At 45.5% G+C, this 15287-nt stretch overlaps 1 protein-coding gene across 2 annotated transcripts in view; it reads left to right on the top strand.

The window, feature by feature from the left end:
* The window catches only part of MIER2 (MIER family member 2), a 311956-nt gene that overhangs the window by 7974 nt on the left and 288695 nt on the right, over positions 1–15287 (top strand). Inside the window, exon 1 of one of the 2 annotated variants that reach the window (XM_069648116.1) lies at positions 4260–4379. The exons of the other annotated variant lie outside the window; for it this stretch is intronic. Within the exon in view, the coding sequence (XP_069504217.1) occupies positions 4377–4379 (3 nt within the window). The 5' untranslated portion in view covers positions 4260–4376. Of the gene's footprint in view, positions 1–4259; positions 4380–15287 lie in introns of those variants that run through there. 2 annotated transcript variants of the gene reach the window in all.

Below are 15287 nucleotides of genomic sequence, written 5' to 3' on the forward strand. Positions count from 1 at the left end.
TGTACTTCTCCACAAAGGAAGAATCCCCGTTGGTAGCTTGCTTGGTTGTTGGGATCCAGACTTGAGACATAGACATATTCACCCTGGCAATTTTAAGAAGGGTATGTTCACTTGACCCTTTATTGTCTCGATGGTGACCAGATGGATATTGTGCTTGTATTTAGTAGTTTTCAGAGATGTAATGATGTTTGGATGTTTTGCTGGCCGTGATTGGTTTAAGGTTAACCAATCCGGTACTGACATGGGTGACGGTTACACTTGGAAGCTTGAGGAAGAAAGATAGCTATGTCATTCGGGTGGCATATCAATGAGTGAGCGGCAGGATGCAAACGTTTATTATGGTATTTATTGACTGTGAACATGGCTTCGAGAAGCAACAGTGCTTTACAGAGGTATACAGCTGCATAACAGAGCGTTTTAGAGGTATACAACAGTACAGATGCATAGCGGAGTGCTTTTTAGAGGTAACAAAACAGATAAACAGCGGGGGTGGGATGCAGAGGGGCACAGAGGAGGCGTATAGTTGTGGTGGGGAGAAGATGGGCGGGCGGTGTCTAGCGAGTCAGGAGGGTATTGCCAGGGTATTGAGGCACAGCGATTCCTTGAAGAGGTGAATTGTTGAAGCATAGGGGCAAGTCTGATGCTGACAGGGAGGAGGGAGGTTCCATAGTCTCATGGCATAGGCAGAGAAGGCTTGTTTCTGGTCCTTTTCTTTTTTCAGCAGTGGATTTCAAGTCTGCATGTGTCCTGGCTTCTGCTGGTGCGCTGTCCGCCGGAGATGCTTAGTTTCTCTACATGGTAGCTGGGTGACCTGGGGCGACTGCCTTATAGATGATGCAGCTAGACTGCATTGATTGCAAGGCCCCTTTGGGCCGAAAGAAATGGGATCTAAACAATAGTTGTATTGAGTGTTCAAATAAAGGAACCTATGCATGTTTCGAGATGTTGAAGGATGGTTCATGCGTGGAGCAAACATTTGTCAAAAAATCGAGCTGCACCTTTTTCTCTAATGATTACTATTTGATGGTATATACAAAACTGTTCTCTAATGCAACATTTTATTAATTTTATATTGACCATGGACTCCGATGCAGTACTTCTTTTACAGCAGCCAGGCACATCCAAAACAGTTGGTTGCTCTTATTATTTGAAACTGTCCTATTAAGAGATTTTGTTTTACTAGCCGATCTGGCGTGCATTCTTTTGCTCAGAAGTATTTCCACTTAGACAGAGCATACTCCAGGAACCAGATGTTTTCACCCCTGTAGACCGTTGTATTCATTGTAATATGTCTGAAACACATTTAATTGCAAGACATATATTCACTACTTCAAAGTTTCCATTGAGTCGAGACACTGGCGGATTGCAGCAACCAATGTTGGTTTTGAAAGGATAAAATTGTTATGGGTGGCCATACACTGGGAGCACGTGTAGGTTCATATTAACCCTGGAGCATATACTTACTGGTGATAAATCAATTTTAGAAAACATCAAATTGTATTCAATTGTTGTTTAGAACACAGATGGTATTTTTCTGAAACCGTAAGAGGCAGACATCTAACCAGCACAATTTTGAGGAAAAAAAAAGTTTTTGGAAACCTAAAATACCTTGGATTATTGAATAATTCTTTGATTTTTCAAGACCAGTTCAATTAAATTATTTTCTGAACACTCACAAAGATTGTAAGGGTTTCATTTATAATACTTATAGTTGGCGCAATTTGGATGACCCAAAGAAGCAACATGATAAATCATTTAGCATGATGTATATCTATAAACCACTTTGGGCTCTTAACACACAAGGGTGGTCACACGTTGATATTGGGTACTCTGCTTGCTTGTATGCAATTGGATCTAGAAACCATTGTGGATCTGTTTTTGTTCCTTTCAAAAATTGAGGTGCTATTGTTGAATTAGTGACTTGATTGTCAGAAAGCCGGGATGAGCATCTTTAAAGCATACGTTTTAGACTTGTAACCATATGTTGAGATGGCTGCCACTTTTGCACCAACCATCACGAATACGTCATTTTTAGTCCTACCTTTGTGTTAGGCATATTGAAATGCTGTGTATGTAAACCTTCATGCGCAGGACTGGCACGATGAAAGCTGTTGGAGTTGATACGCTTCGGCGTTCTAGTGAGCAGAGCGTTTTGAAATGATAAGGTAATTTGGTGAATTAGTGGAACGGCCGTCCCCAGATAATTAAACAGTGAGCACGTTCCACCTGGGTGGTGGGTCCACTTCACAGTGTTGTAAACCTGCTGATTACGTTATCGCAAAATGACATCTTGATTTTATACATTGGGCTTGTGTGTGATGTAGTTGTAACATCCTGTGGACCGTGATTGTAAAGACTATTTTATTCTTAGCCCCAGTTGTGCCAGTTGATCACACTAACATTCATGTTAAGAGCAAACACTGTAGGCGAGTTTTGGCGTTCTAGTTGGTACCTGCATGGTTCTGGTTTCACTTAAGGTGTTAGGTGAGTTATTTCACTAGACATACATTAAGAATACATTTTGGTTTATTGACACTCTTGAGATTTGGTTGACTAAAGTAACACAGATAAGTCGTTCTGTTATTGTGATGCAATTATAGTTATGAAACATATTTTTATGTCTGTTGCTTTGTAGCCATATGGTGGTGGTGATGATGATGATCAAGGATCGAAACATGTACATGTTGCGGCTGTAAAAAATGTCACCATAAAACATTTGGCTTGAAACGTATACTTTAATAACGTTTTTGGAAACAAGATTTTTGGGATTTCTGAATAATAAAAGCGCATGAAGACAAGAAAATACACGTGTTTTTTCCACTTTTCTTGAACAATTAAGGGTGATGTGACCTTGTTTGATGGTCTCATCGATCTGCGGTTGATTCCACTGTCTCTTCACCATAGAGTATGCCATCCATAAGCTTTCCTAACTTGGGGCGGGAGAAAGTGGGAGGATATGTCTACACTGCGCGTTTTTCATTGAGTTTCATATGTTAGCGTATTTCCCCATGTCAAGCAGTGGCAGAACTTTACTCTATCACAACTCCAAGTGATCCGGTCCGCAAACTTCTTAAAATTAGTATTTGTCTAAAGCCTTGCTATTTCAAGTAGAATGGCGATCAATCCACTAGTTTCTAAACCAATATTAGATACATTTCAGTGTCCATGTCTCCCAGGAGGACCACTAGTGCCTGTCCTCTTCCAAATTGATGGCAAACATCTTTCCGATTAACCTAAAAATTTGGGCAGAACACCACATATTTAGCTTATGCCTTGTTGACCATAAATATTTTTTCCTTGAGGGTTCAGATGTGGCACTTTCAACATTTCTTTTTTTTTTGTTTTGTTTTTAAATTCCCCCCATCTGTTCTTTTCTGGTACTTGCATCATTTTTGATAGCATATTGTAGATGTATGTGTGCACCGAGCGATTTCTTTAAAAAAAATATATATATATATATATCTATGGAACTCGCTATTTCTAGGAGGAATTCTCCCATTTAAAACAAAACGTCTGTTATAGGCTTTAGTTGTATTCTTTGTGTCCGTTATAGTTAAAGCATTATTGTCAGGAAAGTATTACTTTTTTACCTTTTTCATTGAGAGACTAGCATACTTTCTGTCACTAAGGCCTCCAGTACAGCGGAATCCTGTTCCCCCTCCGATTTCTACCTTTTTGTGTAGTACTAATAACCCTCTTAGGGCTACTTGTTCTGGAGGACCTTATTCTCCATAACTTTTTCTCAAAAGTATATTTTTCACTTTTTTGACAGTATGGCAGCATATATTTATTTTTTCATATTTTTACTTGTGCACTACTGTGCATCTTTTTATCTTTTAACACAAAGGGGTTTCTATTTATCTACTAAAATGGCTACACTGTTAATCCCCATCTATGTGAAATACTTTCTTTATTGGCTGCCTTCCTCCTATTCAAGGGTATAAAATGGGCGCATATGGTCATGCTTTGTTGCAGGGTGTGTCCAGATGATGCGGCAGGTGAAGGGGTAGTACTGGCAGTCTCTCTAGGAGCTGAGCCAAGCATGTGGGGGTGCAGGACGAGTCACTGTAGCATGTTCACAGTAACAAAATGGAGCAGCTGCACTCCAACAAAGTCGAGGGTAACTGCAGACAAATGGGCAGCCAAGGCTGCTCACAGCAGATTAAGGTGTTCCTGAAGCTAACTAACATATAGCAAACTAAGGTAAGTGAACTATCTCCTGACCTAATTGGAGCCACTGTTTTTTAACAAACATTCAGTGCGGATTCTGAACTTCTGGCGTTCCACTGAACATCTTATCCTGAAACTTCTCCAGATGCGGCTGTCAAGACTGGTCTTCCTGAGATTTTTTACACTTGTGCAGCCACACGCGGGGAATGGTAAGCTTTTACAAACCAGACTATATTATTTGGTTCTTTTACTTGTTCATTGCCTGTTCACAAGCTTGGTCCTCTGTTTGAGCTATGATCATATAATTTGGTTCTTTGTCCCTCCAACCTCTACATCGACCAGACTTTAATTGATAGTCCCAAGAAACATATAGTTGGTATGTGAACTGTTATGTTTGCACTAGGTCTTAGTTTGAATTAGCTAGACAATATTAAATTACATTGTCAGAGCGTAAGTCTATTGTCGGCCCTCCAACTCAATCATTAAAGAAGCCCTACTGCTAGGGTCCCTATCGGAGAGGCCAACAACATATAAACCACATACAATTGCTATTCCTCGACCTCGGATGATCAAGGGGGTTCTCTATTCCTTAGACCTACTAGAGAGCCGACAACTTTGCTTCAGTGTGAAATACTGTTAGTACCAATGAGGAGAGGAAGTTGTGAAATTATGCAGTCGGATATAAGCTCGTTATGGAGTATAGAGATATGGGATGATATGAGGAGAGTGCTTCTAATGACCAGGGTATAACCAATAATCCTTGTTTATGAAGCCATTGAACTATCTAAGAGATTTCGCCCCTGAAGCAGGTTGGTGAAATGGAGGATAGTGTGAAATGAAGTTAGTGTAATGCACATAACCTTGTAACTAATAAAGATAGTCTTAAGGCAGCCAATCGGGGGGAAAGGTAAACACTGTGGCTAGTCAGAAGAACATTTAAATAGTTAAATATGAGCTAGAACTCTAGCACCAAATTGAATCGACAAATTTGAAATTGGACCTTCCTATATCGAACCAAAGAGCTGCTTACCTTCAGAAAGGTGGTCAGCACTTTGAGGGAGGTGTTGATGAGTACAAAGGAGATCTACCACAGAGCCAAACCTACTGTGGGTTATGTGCAACTATTTTGATTTGAGTTTCCTTTGTTACATTTGAGATCTCTCTTCAAAAAAGAACTAAAAGACATTAAGACTGTCCTATCTGGAAATGGAGACATAACTCAAATGACAAAGTGGACAGAATATCCCACTGAAGTAGATCAGGGATAATCCTAGAGGAGAAAATAGATAGAAATGAAAAGTTTCTGAGGGACTGAGGACTCTTTGGTTAATACAAATATGTGCGGGATAAAAAATGTGCTCGGTATACCACTGCATCAAATGTCTCAATCTCAAGTACTACTTCGACAGGACTGATCATGTTCAGACATATCAACTTAGAACTAGATGATTGAAAGATGACACTATATTTGATAAATATCTGTAAGAAACAAAGGGAGCATGAGAACGAGGAGACCCTTGACTCAACAAATCTTCACACTGGATCCGCAATTTTAAAAGGTGTTCCACAAAATTGGGCTGCCTCATCTCAAGCCGGTCAGATTTGAGCGAACCTAGATCTGATTATATCAGGATATGTTTTGTGCATATCACTTTGGTGACAAGCTTGTTGGCAATCATCAGGGAGTCTGCCTACCAAGTGCTTTTTGATTTAAGTGAAACCATTCACTCTGTACTACATATCTGCTCCTGTAAGTTTCAGTTTAACTATAAAGGAGGTGCAAATGGCCACTACAAAACAAACCCAATAGCAAATGTGGAGGACACCCCTGCAGCAGGACAACATAATAAGGGGCATAATGAGCCAGCTAGGCCCATTTCAGTTGTTGGCTATGCGTTGGAATTAGTCGCTGAGGCAGATGATGTTGCTGTTGATCTAGTACCACCAGTTGACTCCATCTTCCCTCCAGATGGATTATTCCAATCAAATTAATGACCAATCAAATGCACACCTGCAATGTCTCGGGTGTACAAATAAATTGGACGATGTTGTATGGCTGAATTTCTTAAGGAAATCAGAAAAAGTGTGCCTTCGGGAAACATGGGCTGTGAAGCATCATAACAGTCATGGGTATATCCGCTATTGCATACCTGCATCAGAAGGTAAATCTGGTTGGCTATGGGAAGTTTTTTTTTAATGTGGGCAAAGGTAGAAACTTCTATGGTAGCACAATATTAACCACTCATTTCCTTGATCTTACCCCTCTGTCTTGGAACTTAGCCAGAAATGTCTCACATTAAAGGAATGGTTCGCCCAAAAACTTTTATTTCAAAAATAGCCAACATTAAAAAAAAAACGATTGGCATTTTTTTTTTCGACGTCCCTATGTAAAATTTTGAGCAATTCAAGCTCAAAAATTGAAAAAGCAAGCACATGGGCGCATCCATTTTGTGAAATGGCTGCCCGCCTGTGCTGGCTTTTGCGGCACTAATGAAGGAAAAGCCAGCCAGCTGTAGTAAATAATAGCTACCACTGGGTGGCTTTTCCTTCATTTGTGCCGGGACTCGGAGGACGCTGACCGGAGACTACAGGCAGAAAAGCTGCAGCTGCATCTCGGTAAGTGCTATTTATTAATTTTTAAAAATAAGCACTAGCTGAGTTTTTTTTTTTCTAAGTTTTCCGGGCTGTAGGAGCCCGGAAAACTTAGAAATAAAACCGCAGCTTTAAAAATGTTGCATTTATGTTTGCGGTCGCTTCAAAAGCGACCGCAAAAATAAATACATCGTTATTGTGTTTGAAAACGGTGCGGTTTTTCTTTCTAAGTTTCTCAGGCTCCTCCGAGCCTGAGAAACTTAGAAAGAAAAACCGCACCGTTTTCAAACACAACCGCGTTGTGTTTCTGCCTAAATCTGCTTTCCCATTTGGGGCTTTAGGGCTCCCCATGGGAAGCCCTAGAGCCCCAAATGGGAAAGCAGATTTAGGCAGAAACACAGCGGCATGTAAACCAACCGTGTTGTGTTTCTGCCTGCCTTGGCTTTCACTTTGGGTCTCCGGTGCTCACATGGGGGAGCACCGGAGACCCAAAGCGATAGCCACGGCAGGCAGCAACACAACGCGGTTGTATTTGAAAACGCTGCGGTTTTTCTTTCTGAGTTTCTCAGACTCCACCCAGCCGGAGGAGCCTGAGAAACTTAGAAAGAAAAACCGCAGCATTTTCAAACACAATAACGTTGTATTTATGTTTGCGGTTGCTTCAAAAGCTACCGCAAACATAAATAGCTGCGGTTTTATTTCTAAGCCCGGAAAACTTCGAAAAAAAACAGCAGCTAGTGTTTATTTTTATTTAAAAAAATAGCACTTACCGAGATGCAGCTGCAGCTTTTCTGCCTGTAATCTCCGGTCCCCGTCCTCTGAGTACAGCACCAATGAAGGAAAAGCCACCCAGTGCTAGCTTTTGTTTACTACAGCTGGCTGGCTTTTCCTTCATTAGTGCCGCCAAAGCGAGCACAGCGGCGGGCATCGATTTCACAAAATGGATGCCCCCATGTGCTATCTTTGAGCTTGAATTGCTCAAAATTTTACAAAGGGACTTCGAAAAAAAAACGCCAATCTTTTTTTTTTAATGTTGCCTATCTATTTTTGAAATTAACATTTTTGGGCGAACCATTCCTTTAATTGGAAATGTTTATAATGGACCAAGAGGCAAACCGGGATGATCACCTTAAATAGACTCGAAAAACTTGCAGATCAATGGAGTTAACTGCTCGAAGTGAAAGGCATAATCGTAAAGGTTGTAGTAGGCGATCTAAATCTGCAATTTGTACCACTCTGAAGTCTTGTCTAATATTAGTTAGAAGTTGTGATGTTTTGGGGGCTACTGCCACAAGCTATCCTAACCAGAGGCCCAGCGTGCCCTCCCCCGATTCATATGTCGAAAGGTCTCTTAGTTTGCTGTCCTCTTACACTCTGAGGATAGGGCGCAGTTTGCATTGCTTAATAAGCAAACTGCCCTCTGAACCAGTTGCCCAGTGTCTCTGCGTGCACAGGCTCCCCTTTATCCTTGGACCGCTCCGCCAGGTCCATCATTTTTGCAATTGTCCCTGCCAGGTCCATGACCTTATCATGGCAGTTCTGCCAGGATCTATCCATTGCTTTGCGCACATCTTTTGATGCTTTAGTTAAGTATGTTATCCGCGGTTCGAGCTACAGGGTCTCTGCCACTCCCCGCAAGCTCTGGACGCGGACATTCATACTTCATTCTTAGTTTGGTCTCTTTTCTCTAATAGCTTACGTAGCCTCTACGCCAGGGTTGCACAACTGATTTTGACAGAGGGCCGAAAGTACCTTACATGATGGCTTTAGTGGGCCGAAAAGTAAATGTGGGTGGGGCGGTCGGCAGGGCGTGACATGGCAGGAGGCTTTTTCAACCCCCAATTTTTATTAAACGCATGGAAAAAGAATTGGTTTTTGAGGTGTTGATTTTTATTTGTATTTCAAACTTACATTTTGTACTACACATATTGTAATCATTTATTTCTATTTAGTTATTGCATATCATCTGTTTAATTATATATTTTTTATTGACCCTTGATTGAACATTCCGTTATTTTGGACTGCTATACTTTGCTGTTTGGGTTGCCCAAGAGGGGTATGGCCTTCATTGAGTCAGGTTTCCACAAAAAGCAAAGGATGTACATCTCCTAACTGTGCCTGTTTTAAGCTTTATTATTGGGTTCTCGCTTGGGGTCCGACACTATGCCCCATGACCCCTACTCATCAACCAAACACTATGCCCCATGGCTCCCACCCCATGCACCCATACAGACCCGAACCCCCATCCCCCAACTCGGCACACAATCTCACAAGCATACACCAATACACTATGCACCCATACCGACCCGAACCCCCCCCAACTCAGCACACAAAACTCACAAGCATACACTATGCACCCATACCGACCCGAACCCCCCCCAACCCCCCACTCAGCACACAAACTCACAAGCATACACCAATACACTATGCACCCATACCGAACCCCCCCACCCCCAACTCGGCACACAAACTCACAAGCATGCACCCATACCAACCCAAACCCACCCCAACCCCCCACTCAGCACACAAACTCGCAAGCATACACCAATACACTATGCACCACAGCATCTCAACATACAATGCACAGACATATAAATACTAACACCCATACAGACTCCCCCACCCCCAAAACCCCATCTCAACATGCACTGCACAGACATACAAATACAAACACCCATACAGACCCAACACATCCCCCAACCCTGCATCTCAACATACACTGCAAACCTACAAATACAAATGCCCATACACACCCGACACACTGCCCACCCCCGCATCTCAACATACACTGCACAGACATACAAATACAAACACCCTTACGGACCCGACACCCCCCACACCCTCGCATTTCAACATACACTGCACAGACCTACAAACGCCCATACAGACCTGACACCCCCCACGCCCACATCTCAACATACATACCAAAACAAAAAGCACAGTCAGGACGGACCCGAGACAGACACACACACAAACATACAGCCCCCCCACCATGTACTTACCAGACATGCTGGAACGCTGGCGAGGCTTCTAGCACTAAAGCTGGCGTGGCCGTGACGAGGCTGAAATGCCTTCCGGCATCAAGCCTTACTGGCCACGCCAGCTGTAGTGCTGGCACTCCATTGGTGCAACACACACGCACTACGTGGCTCGTAGGAGCTGCGTGGTTCGTGTGCACTGAACCAATGAGGGCCAGTGTTTTGTCCGGCCCGGAAGACAACAAAGACTTTCCTAATGCAGGGCGGCTGATGCTGCTTGCGGCCCCATCTCCATTAGGAAAGTCTTTGTTCCTCGCGGGCCGGACAAAATGGCATGGCGGGCTGCAACTGGCCCGCGGGCCGTAAGTTGTGCACCCGTGCTCTAAGCCATGTACTTGGCCTCTCTAGGGCAAGGATGCCGTTATGTGGACCGTGGATGCCTGACGGAATCCGGTCAAACATGTCAGACGTTTCAGCCTCCAGTGTCCTCTTTGTTATTTTCCATCGTCAATTTTTTTCCTCCCCTCTTGGGGGTGGGTCAGACTATCGTCGGCCGGCGTGGCCTGGGCGGACTTCGCTATCTGACACTGTCTGGATCACCCATATTCTCTTCCCCTGGGAGGGGGGTCGGAGGCTTGGCACACTTCACTTTTCTATAAATGCCTGTTTAAGCTTCTCAAAAGCACTAGTCTCCTCTGGGGTTCTCACACTCTGACCCCCATACCTTGGCTTGCGGGAGTTGAAGAGTGCTAACTCTTCAGAGCTTGTGAACTCCCTTGTTCTTTCACCTCTATGTGAGAGCGTATCGGACGTATCCTTGTGCTAGACCTTCGCTTTCATCCGTTTGCTGCTCTCAATCAGGGACTTGGGCAACCCAAAGGAGGCCGCAAGAGTCTTTCACACTAATTGACTGAAGGCCTATGTCTCCAGACCAGAACTAGGAGCTTTGCTTCTAGCCTCTGATCAAGAGGAGGAGAGCGAACCTCCCTGATATTCTCAGATGACACCCTTCAGATGAAACCATAGGAGTAAAACTCCCTCCTGATCTCCGACTGCAGGAACAAGAAGAGTGCAAAGCTCTGATATATCAGTTTGCCTCTGTTTTCTCTGAAACCGCGCTTGATCCCTTGGGGCCAGCATGATGATATACCTGGTGACAGTCTCCCTGTCAAAAGCAGGGGCTACAGAATGTCTGATCATGTCAGAACTTATATAAAGGAAGTTGTCAACAAGATGCTTGACCTTGGGGTTATTTAGCTTGTTGCTGCAGTCTTTGTGATACTGAAGTGCATGTAGTAGTTGCATGCACCGCTGTCATAGATTCTGTGAGCGACGGCGTTGAGGAGTGAGTGTTTTGTGTGCATGGCACACTCCATTAGGTGTTGATTGGTATTGCATGGCAGGCAACTGGACGTGGTCTTGGTTCCTCTGTTTTGTGTAATGTGTTTTTTGTTCGGGTGTGGCATGCCTGGACATATGGAGATGGGTGCACATGTAGGTCTTGAATATTGCTGCTGGTTCTCTGTTGTGTAGATCGTGGTTTGTGCTAGCATGTGGCGGGCTCAAAATCTGGGTCTGGTCGGCCTAGACAAATGGACACTTGTTTTTTACCCTGGGGTTGGGGAGCCAGGTTTGGTCCTGTCCTTGTGGGTGAATTAGCAGTATAATTGTTTCTTGTTCTTCCTCATGTGGGACTGGTGAGCTGTGCGTAGGTCTTCCAGGTTGATCTATCACTGAAGTGATTGTTCTCATTTGCACAGGTGGTGTGTGCGTTACTGGGAGGCTTCACTCCTTTCTGTGTTCCCTTGTGTTTGCATTGTGTGGTTAATGTCTATTTTCTTATTCATGAATGGCGAGTCTCGCATGCGTTTCACTACCTCTACATCATCCTGTGGCATATGTGTAACGTTTACCCTGTTGTGCTGTTCTGTGGTGTGCCTGCATGTCTTTCTGTTGCTGACCTGTGAGGATTACCAAGGTTTGAATGTATGGTGCGTGTGTGTTTTGAGGACATTGAATGAATGAAGGCTATATGCATGCGCAGCTCAGAGAATATTGGGTGAGTGCTTGAATGTGTGTTCTATGCGAGTCCCAACTGGGGCTGGGCTGTGCCTCAATGTGGTGGCCGGTGGGTGTCTCCCTTCTTCTCTGTTGCTTAAAGGCGAAGACTTGATCTGAGATCATATCGGAGGAAGAAATCCGAATTTAACCCTAAGGCTGTCAACATCTGTTAAGTCTCTTATGCTTTTAAGCTGTAATGAAGCTCAATGGGCAGCATTCTGCTAAATCAAAATATTCAAGGGGTGTGAAAATCATTACATCCAATCCTACATCTCATTCCACGGTATTAGAAGCTTGTGTTCCAGACTTTTTGTTTAACACATTTCAGTAAATTGTGTAAAGAAAACAGTGTTTGGCTCTTAAAATGCATCCAACCCAATTTGATTCCAATGTAAATATATTGGGAAAGGAATCTATTTGCTTTACAGTAAAAGTGGTTATCACAGAGACTGCAGAAAAATCTCCTGGTTTTGCTTCGGTCCAAGTTGATTTCTAAAGAAGCAGAATAAAGGTATGTCCCCTTACTTGAATTTGTTTTGTAATGTTCTTCACTCGATATGTTAAGTCCCACAGTCCTGGGTTCAATGTAGAGATTTTACTTTCTCAAGAACATTTATAAACTGAAGCCTGAAAGTGACCATCCTATACCTTTTTTACATTCAGCAAGTAAGATTTATAGAAATGGCCTATTGACTCGATTCAAACCAGCAGAAGGGGCATCCGTAAGAACTTGCTATGAGAATTGCTGGTCAAATTATGTGCTGTGACCATTACTTAAAGCCGTTGTCACACTTTATACAAATAATCGAACTTCTCCAGCATGGGGACTGGCACGGATTCACATGCTCATGAATATTCCCAGTCGTCGGGCTGGGAATCGTCAGTAAAAAGAAATCTGTTTCACTTTCACTTACAAACTGTATTTCTCCTCTAAACCAATCACTGTCCTCTGGGTCATACTGCCCCCTTCCAATGACAGTCCTCTCCCTATGCCCTTGCTCTGGCAGCCATCTTCAGATTTGTACTGCACGCTTCAGTGTTGGGAGTCCTGAAGTTTGCTCTGCAAGTGTTTTTTCATGTTTTTCCCGGAAATCCGTTCTAGTTTTATTCCGAAAGAGCCTGTGTGCTCTTCTCTCCATCTGCCGACAGCAGGGATCCGTTGTCGTTGAAGTTCAGCGCCCCTCAAGGGCGAAGATTGTCGAGGTTTCCAGAAAGCCATCGGGTCTACTTCGCGCCCTCTGACCATGAACCAGGATAAGAAGGAAGGAAGGTCCCTCTTCAAGTCCTGCCCCAAGTGTGGGCTTCGAAATGTGTTTGTGGAGGACAAGCACCTGCAGTGCCTCTACTGCCTGCATCCAGACCATATTGAAGGATATTGCGAGATATGCCACAGCTTCTCCAAGAAGATGACAAAGGACAGGCAGAGTAGACTGGCGGCATGGCTGAACGCCAAGGCCTCTGCCCCATGCTCCGAGAAGGGTCATGCCTCACCCAAGGCCGGTCGGTCCGAGGAGCGGGCTTCTAAGTCCTGTGATGGCACCTCATCCATGGGGCCCAAGGCAGACGGGGCGTGATCGACATCACCTTCCACCTCCATTGCCAGCTGGCAATCGAGCTCCTCCTCGAAGAGTCATCAAACCCTGCTAAACTGTGGGAGAAGCCAGAGAAGCCGCGGACGGAGGAGAGGATAAGTCTTTGTCGATGATGGAGTTGGTGGCGGCTGCTCTCTCAAAAGCTAAAGGGGGCTGACCCTGAGAAGGTAGCCCCCACAGCGCTGAATATATCCCCCAGTCCGAGGCGCAAGGCCGCTGTGGTGACTTTGACAAGGTCTCCCGGCACGGCGGAGAAGGGGACACCATCTCGGAGCCTGGTTCCATCCCCTCTGGGTGGAAAAAGGGGTGGGAGGTGTGGCAAGGAGGCCCCAGATTAGTCTACGGCCGTGACCCACAGCATGGAAATTGCGTCGATGGACGACAAGGACCTGGAGTCTCTCCACAATGACATAGAATAGGGGGACAACGAAGACGGCACAGGTCTAGTGTTCCGATCACGCCAGTTCCGCTGAGGGATTTGTCTCTGGACATCCTATCAACCCTCCACACCTTGGTGTTGGAGATCCAGAAGAGGATGCCGCAGGGGCCTGTTCCAACGGGCCTCCGCCCAACTGCCGCTGAAGAAGAGGAAGCGCCATCCGGCACCCCCATTTCAGCCTCCACGTCCGCGTCGGGCTCCCCTACCCCAGCAGACCCAGGTACGGGGACCAATACGGCACGGCGAAGGACACCGATCTCATTGGATCGGGCAGCGGGTCCCCGCAACCTAGGACGTCATCACCGGACGAGGTGGGGTTGTTACATTCCATGATCGCCAGAGCCTCTGAGCTGTTCCAGCTTGTGCCCGAAGAAACCAGGAAGGAGGGTTTCCTGTACCAGAGGTACGAGTCCAAGATTAAGGCAGTCATGGTGGTGCCCTTCCTGGACGACATGTGGGAGGAGGGCCTGGCCCTCTTGAAGAACCCTTGCACGGCTCCAGCCTAGCGGGATAGGCTGGAAAAGAAGTGCCGGAATCCGTGCCTGAGGTCGCAACCATCTCTGGATTCGGTGGTTTCGGCGGCCTTGAGGAAACAGTCATCTAACTCGTTGTCTGCAGTCCCTCCGGACAGCGAGTAAGAAGATGGTCACCATGGGGAGGAAGGTGATTTACACCGTGGCGTCCACTATCAAGGTGGCCAACACACTGGCGATCATAGCCAGTTACGACAGGGAGCTGTGGTACAAGCTGAGTCCGATTTTCTCCCCGATGAGAAGAGGATGGAGGCGATCGCCAACGTCCAGGAGGCAGAGGTAGCGTCGGATCACGCCATCACATGGCGCTGGATGTTGCTGACAGTGTTCTGGCAGATGGGGAAACTGTGTCTGCCTTTGTCGCCAAGGCTGGATGAAAGCCACAAACTTCCTAAACAAAGGTACTGGACATGCCTTTCGACTCAGATATTCGTTTCGGCAAGGTTGTCAACAAGTCCCTACAGGCCATCAAGGCAAATAGGGGGGCGGCCCTTTCCCAGGGTACCCTCAAGCAGCACTGCTCTTCTTTTTGCTCCTCTAGGGGAAAGTTGGGCAGGTCTCCGAAAGGTTTTTCCTCGTACCGTCAGCCTTCCAGATGCACGACCCAGGAAGCCCAGACCAGCTGCACAGGACGCTGGCGCCGAAGCAAGCCTGAACCGGCCAAGATGTCGGGCTCCCACCCCAGCACCCCGGTGGAAGGGGTTCGTTCGTCAGCGAGTGGTAATAGATCACCACCGACAGATGGGTGCTGGACGCTTTCCCCCACGGGCATACCCTGGAATTTCAGCACAGGTGTCCGCAGATCCCTCCGGTGGCCCGCCAGGAGCAGAACATCCCTCTGCTTTTGGGAGAGGTACGGGCTATGCTACAAAAAGGGCTAATGGAGCTGGTTTCCTAGCGACTCCAGGGCTCTGGAGTCTAT

This window comes from Ambystoma mexicanum, chromosome 1p, assembly GCF_040938575.1.
Source record: "Ambystoma mexicanum isolate Mex_15411 chromosome 1p, UKY_AmexF1_1, whole genome shotgun sequence".
NCBI lineage: Eukaryota > Metazoa > Chordata > Amphibia > Caudata > Ambystomatidae > Ambystoma > Ambystoma mexicanum.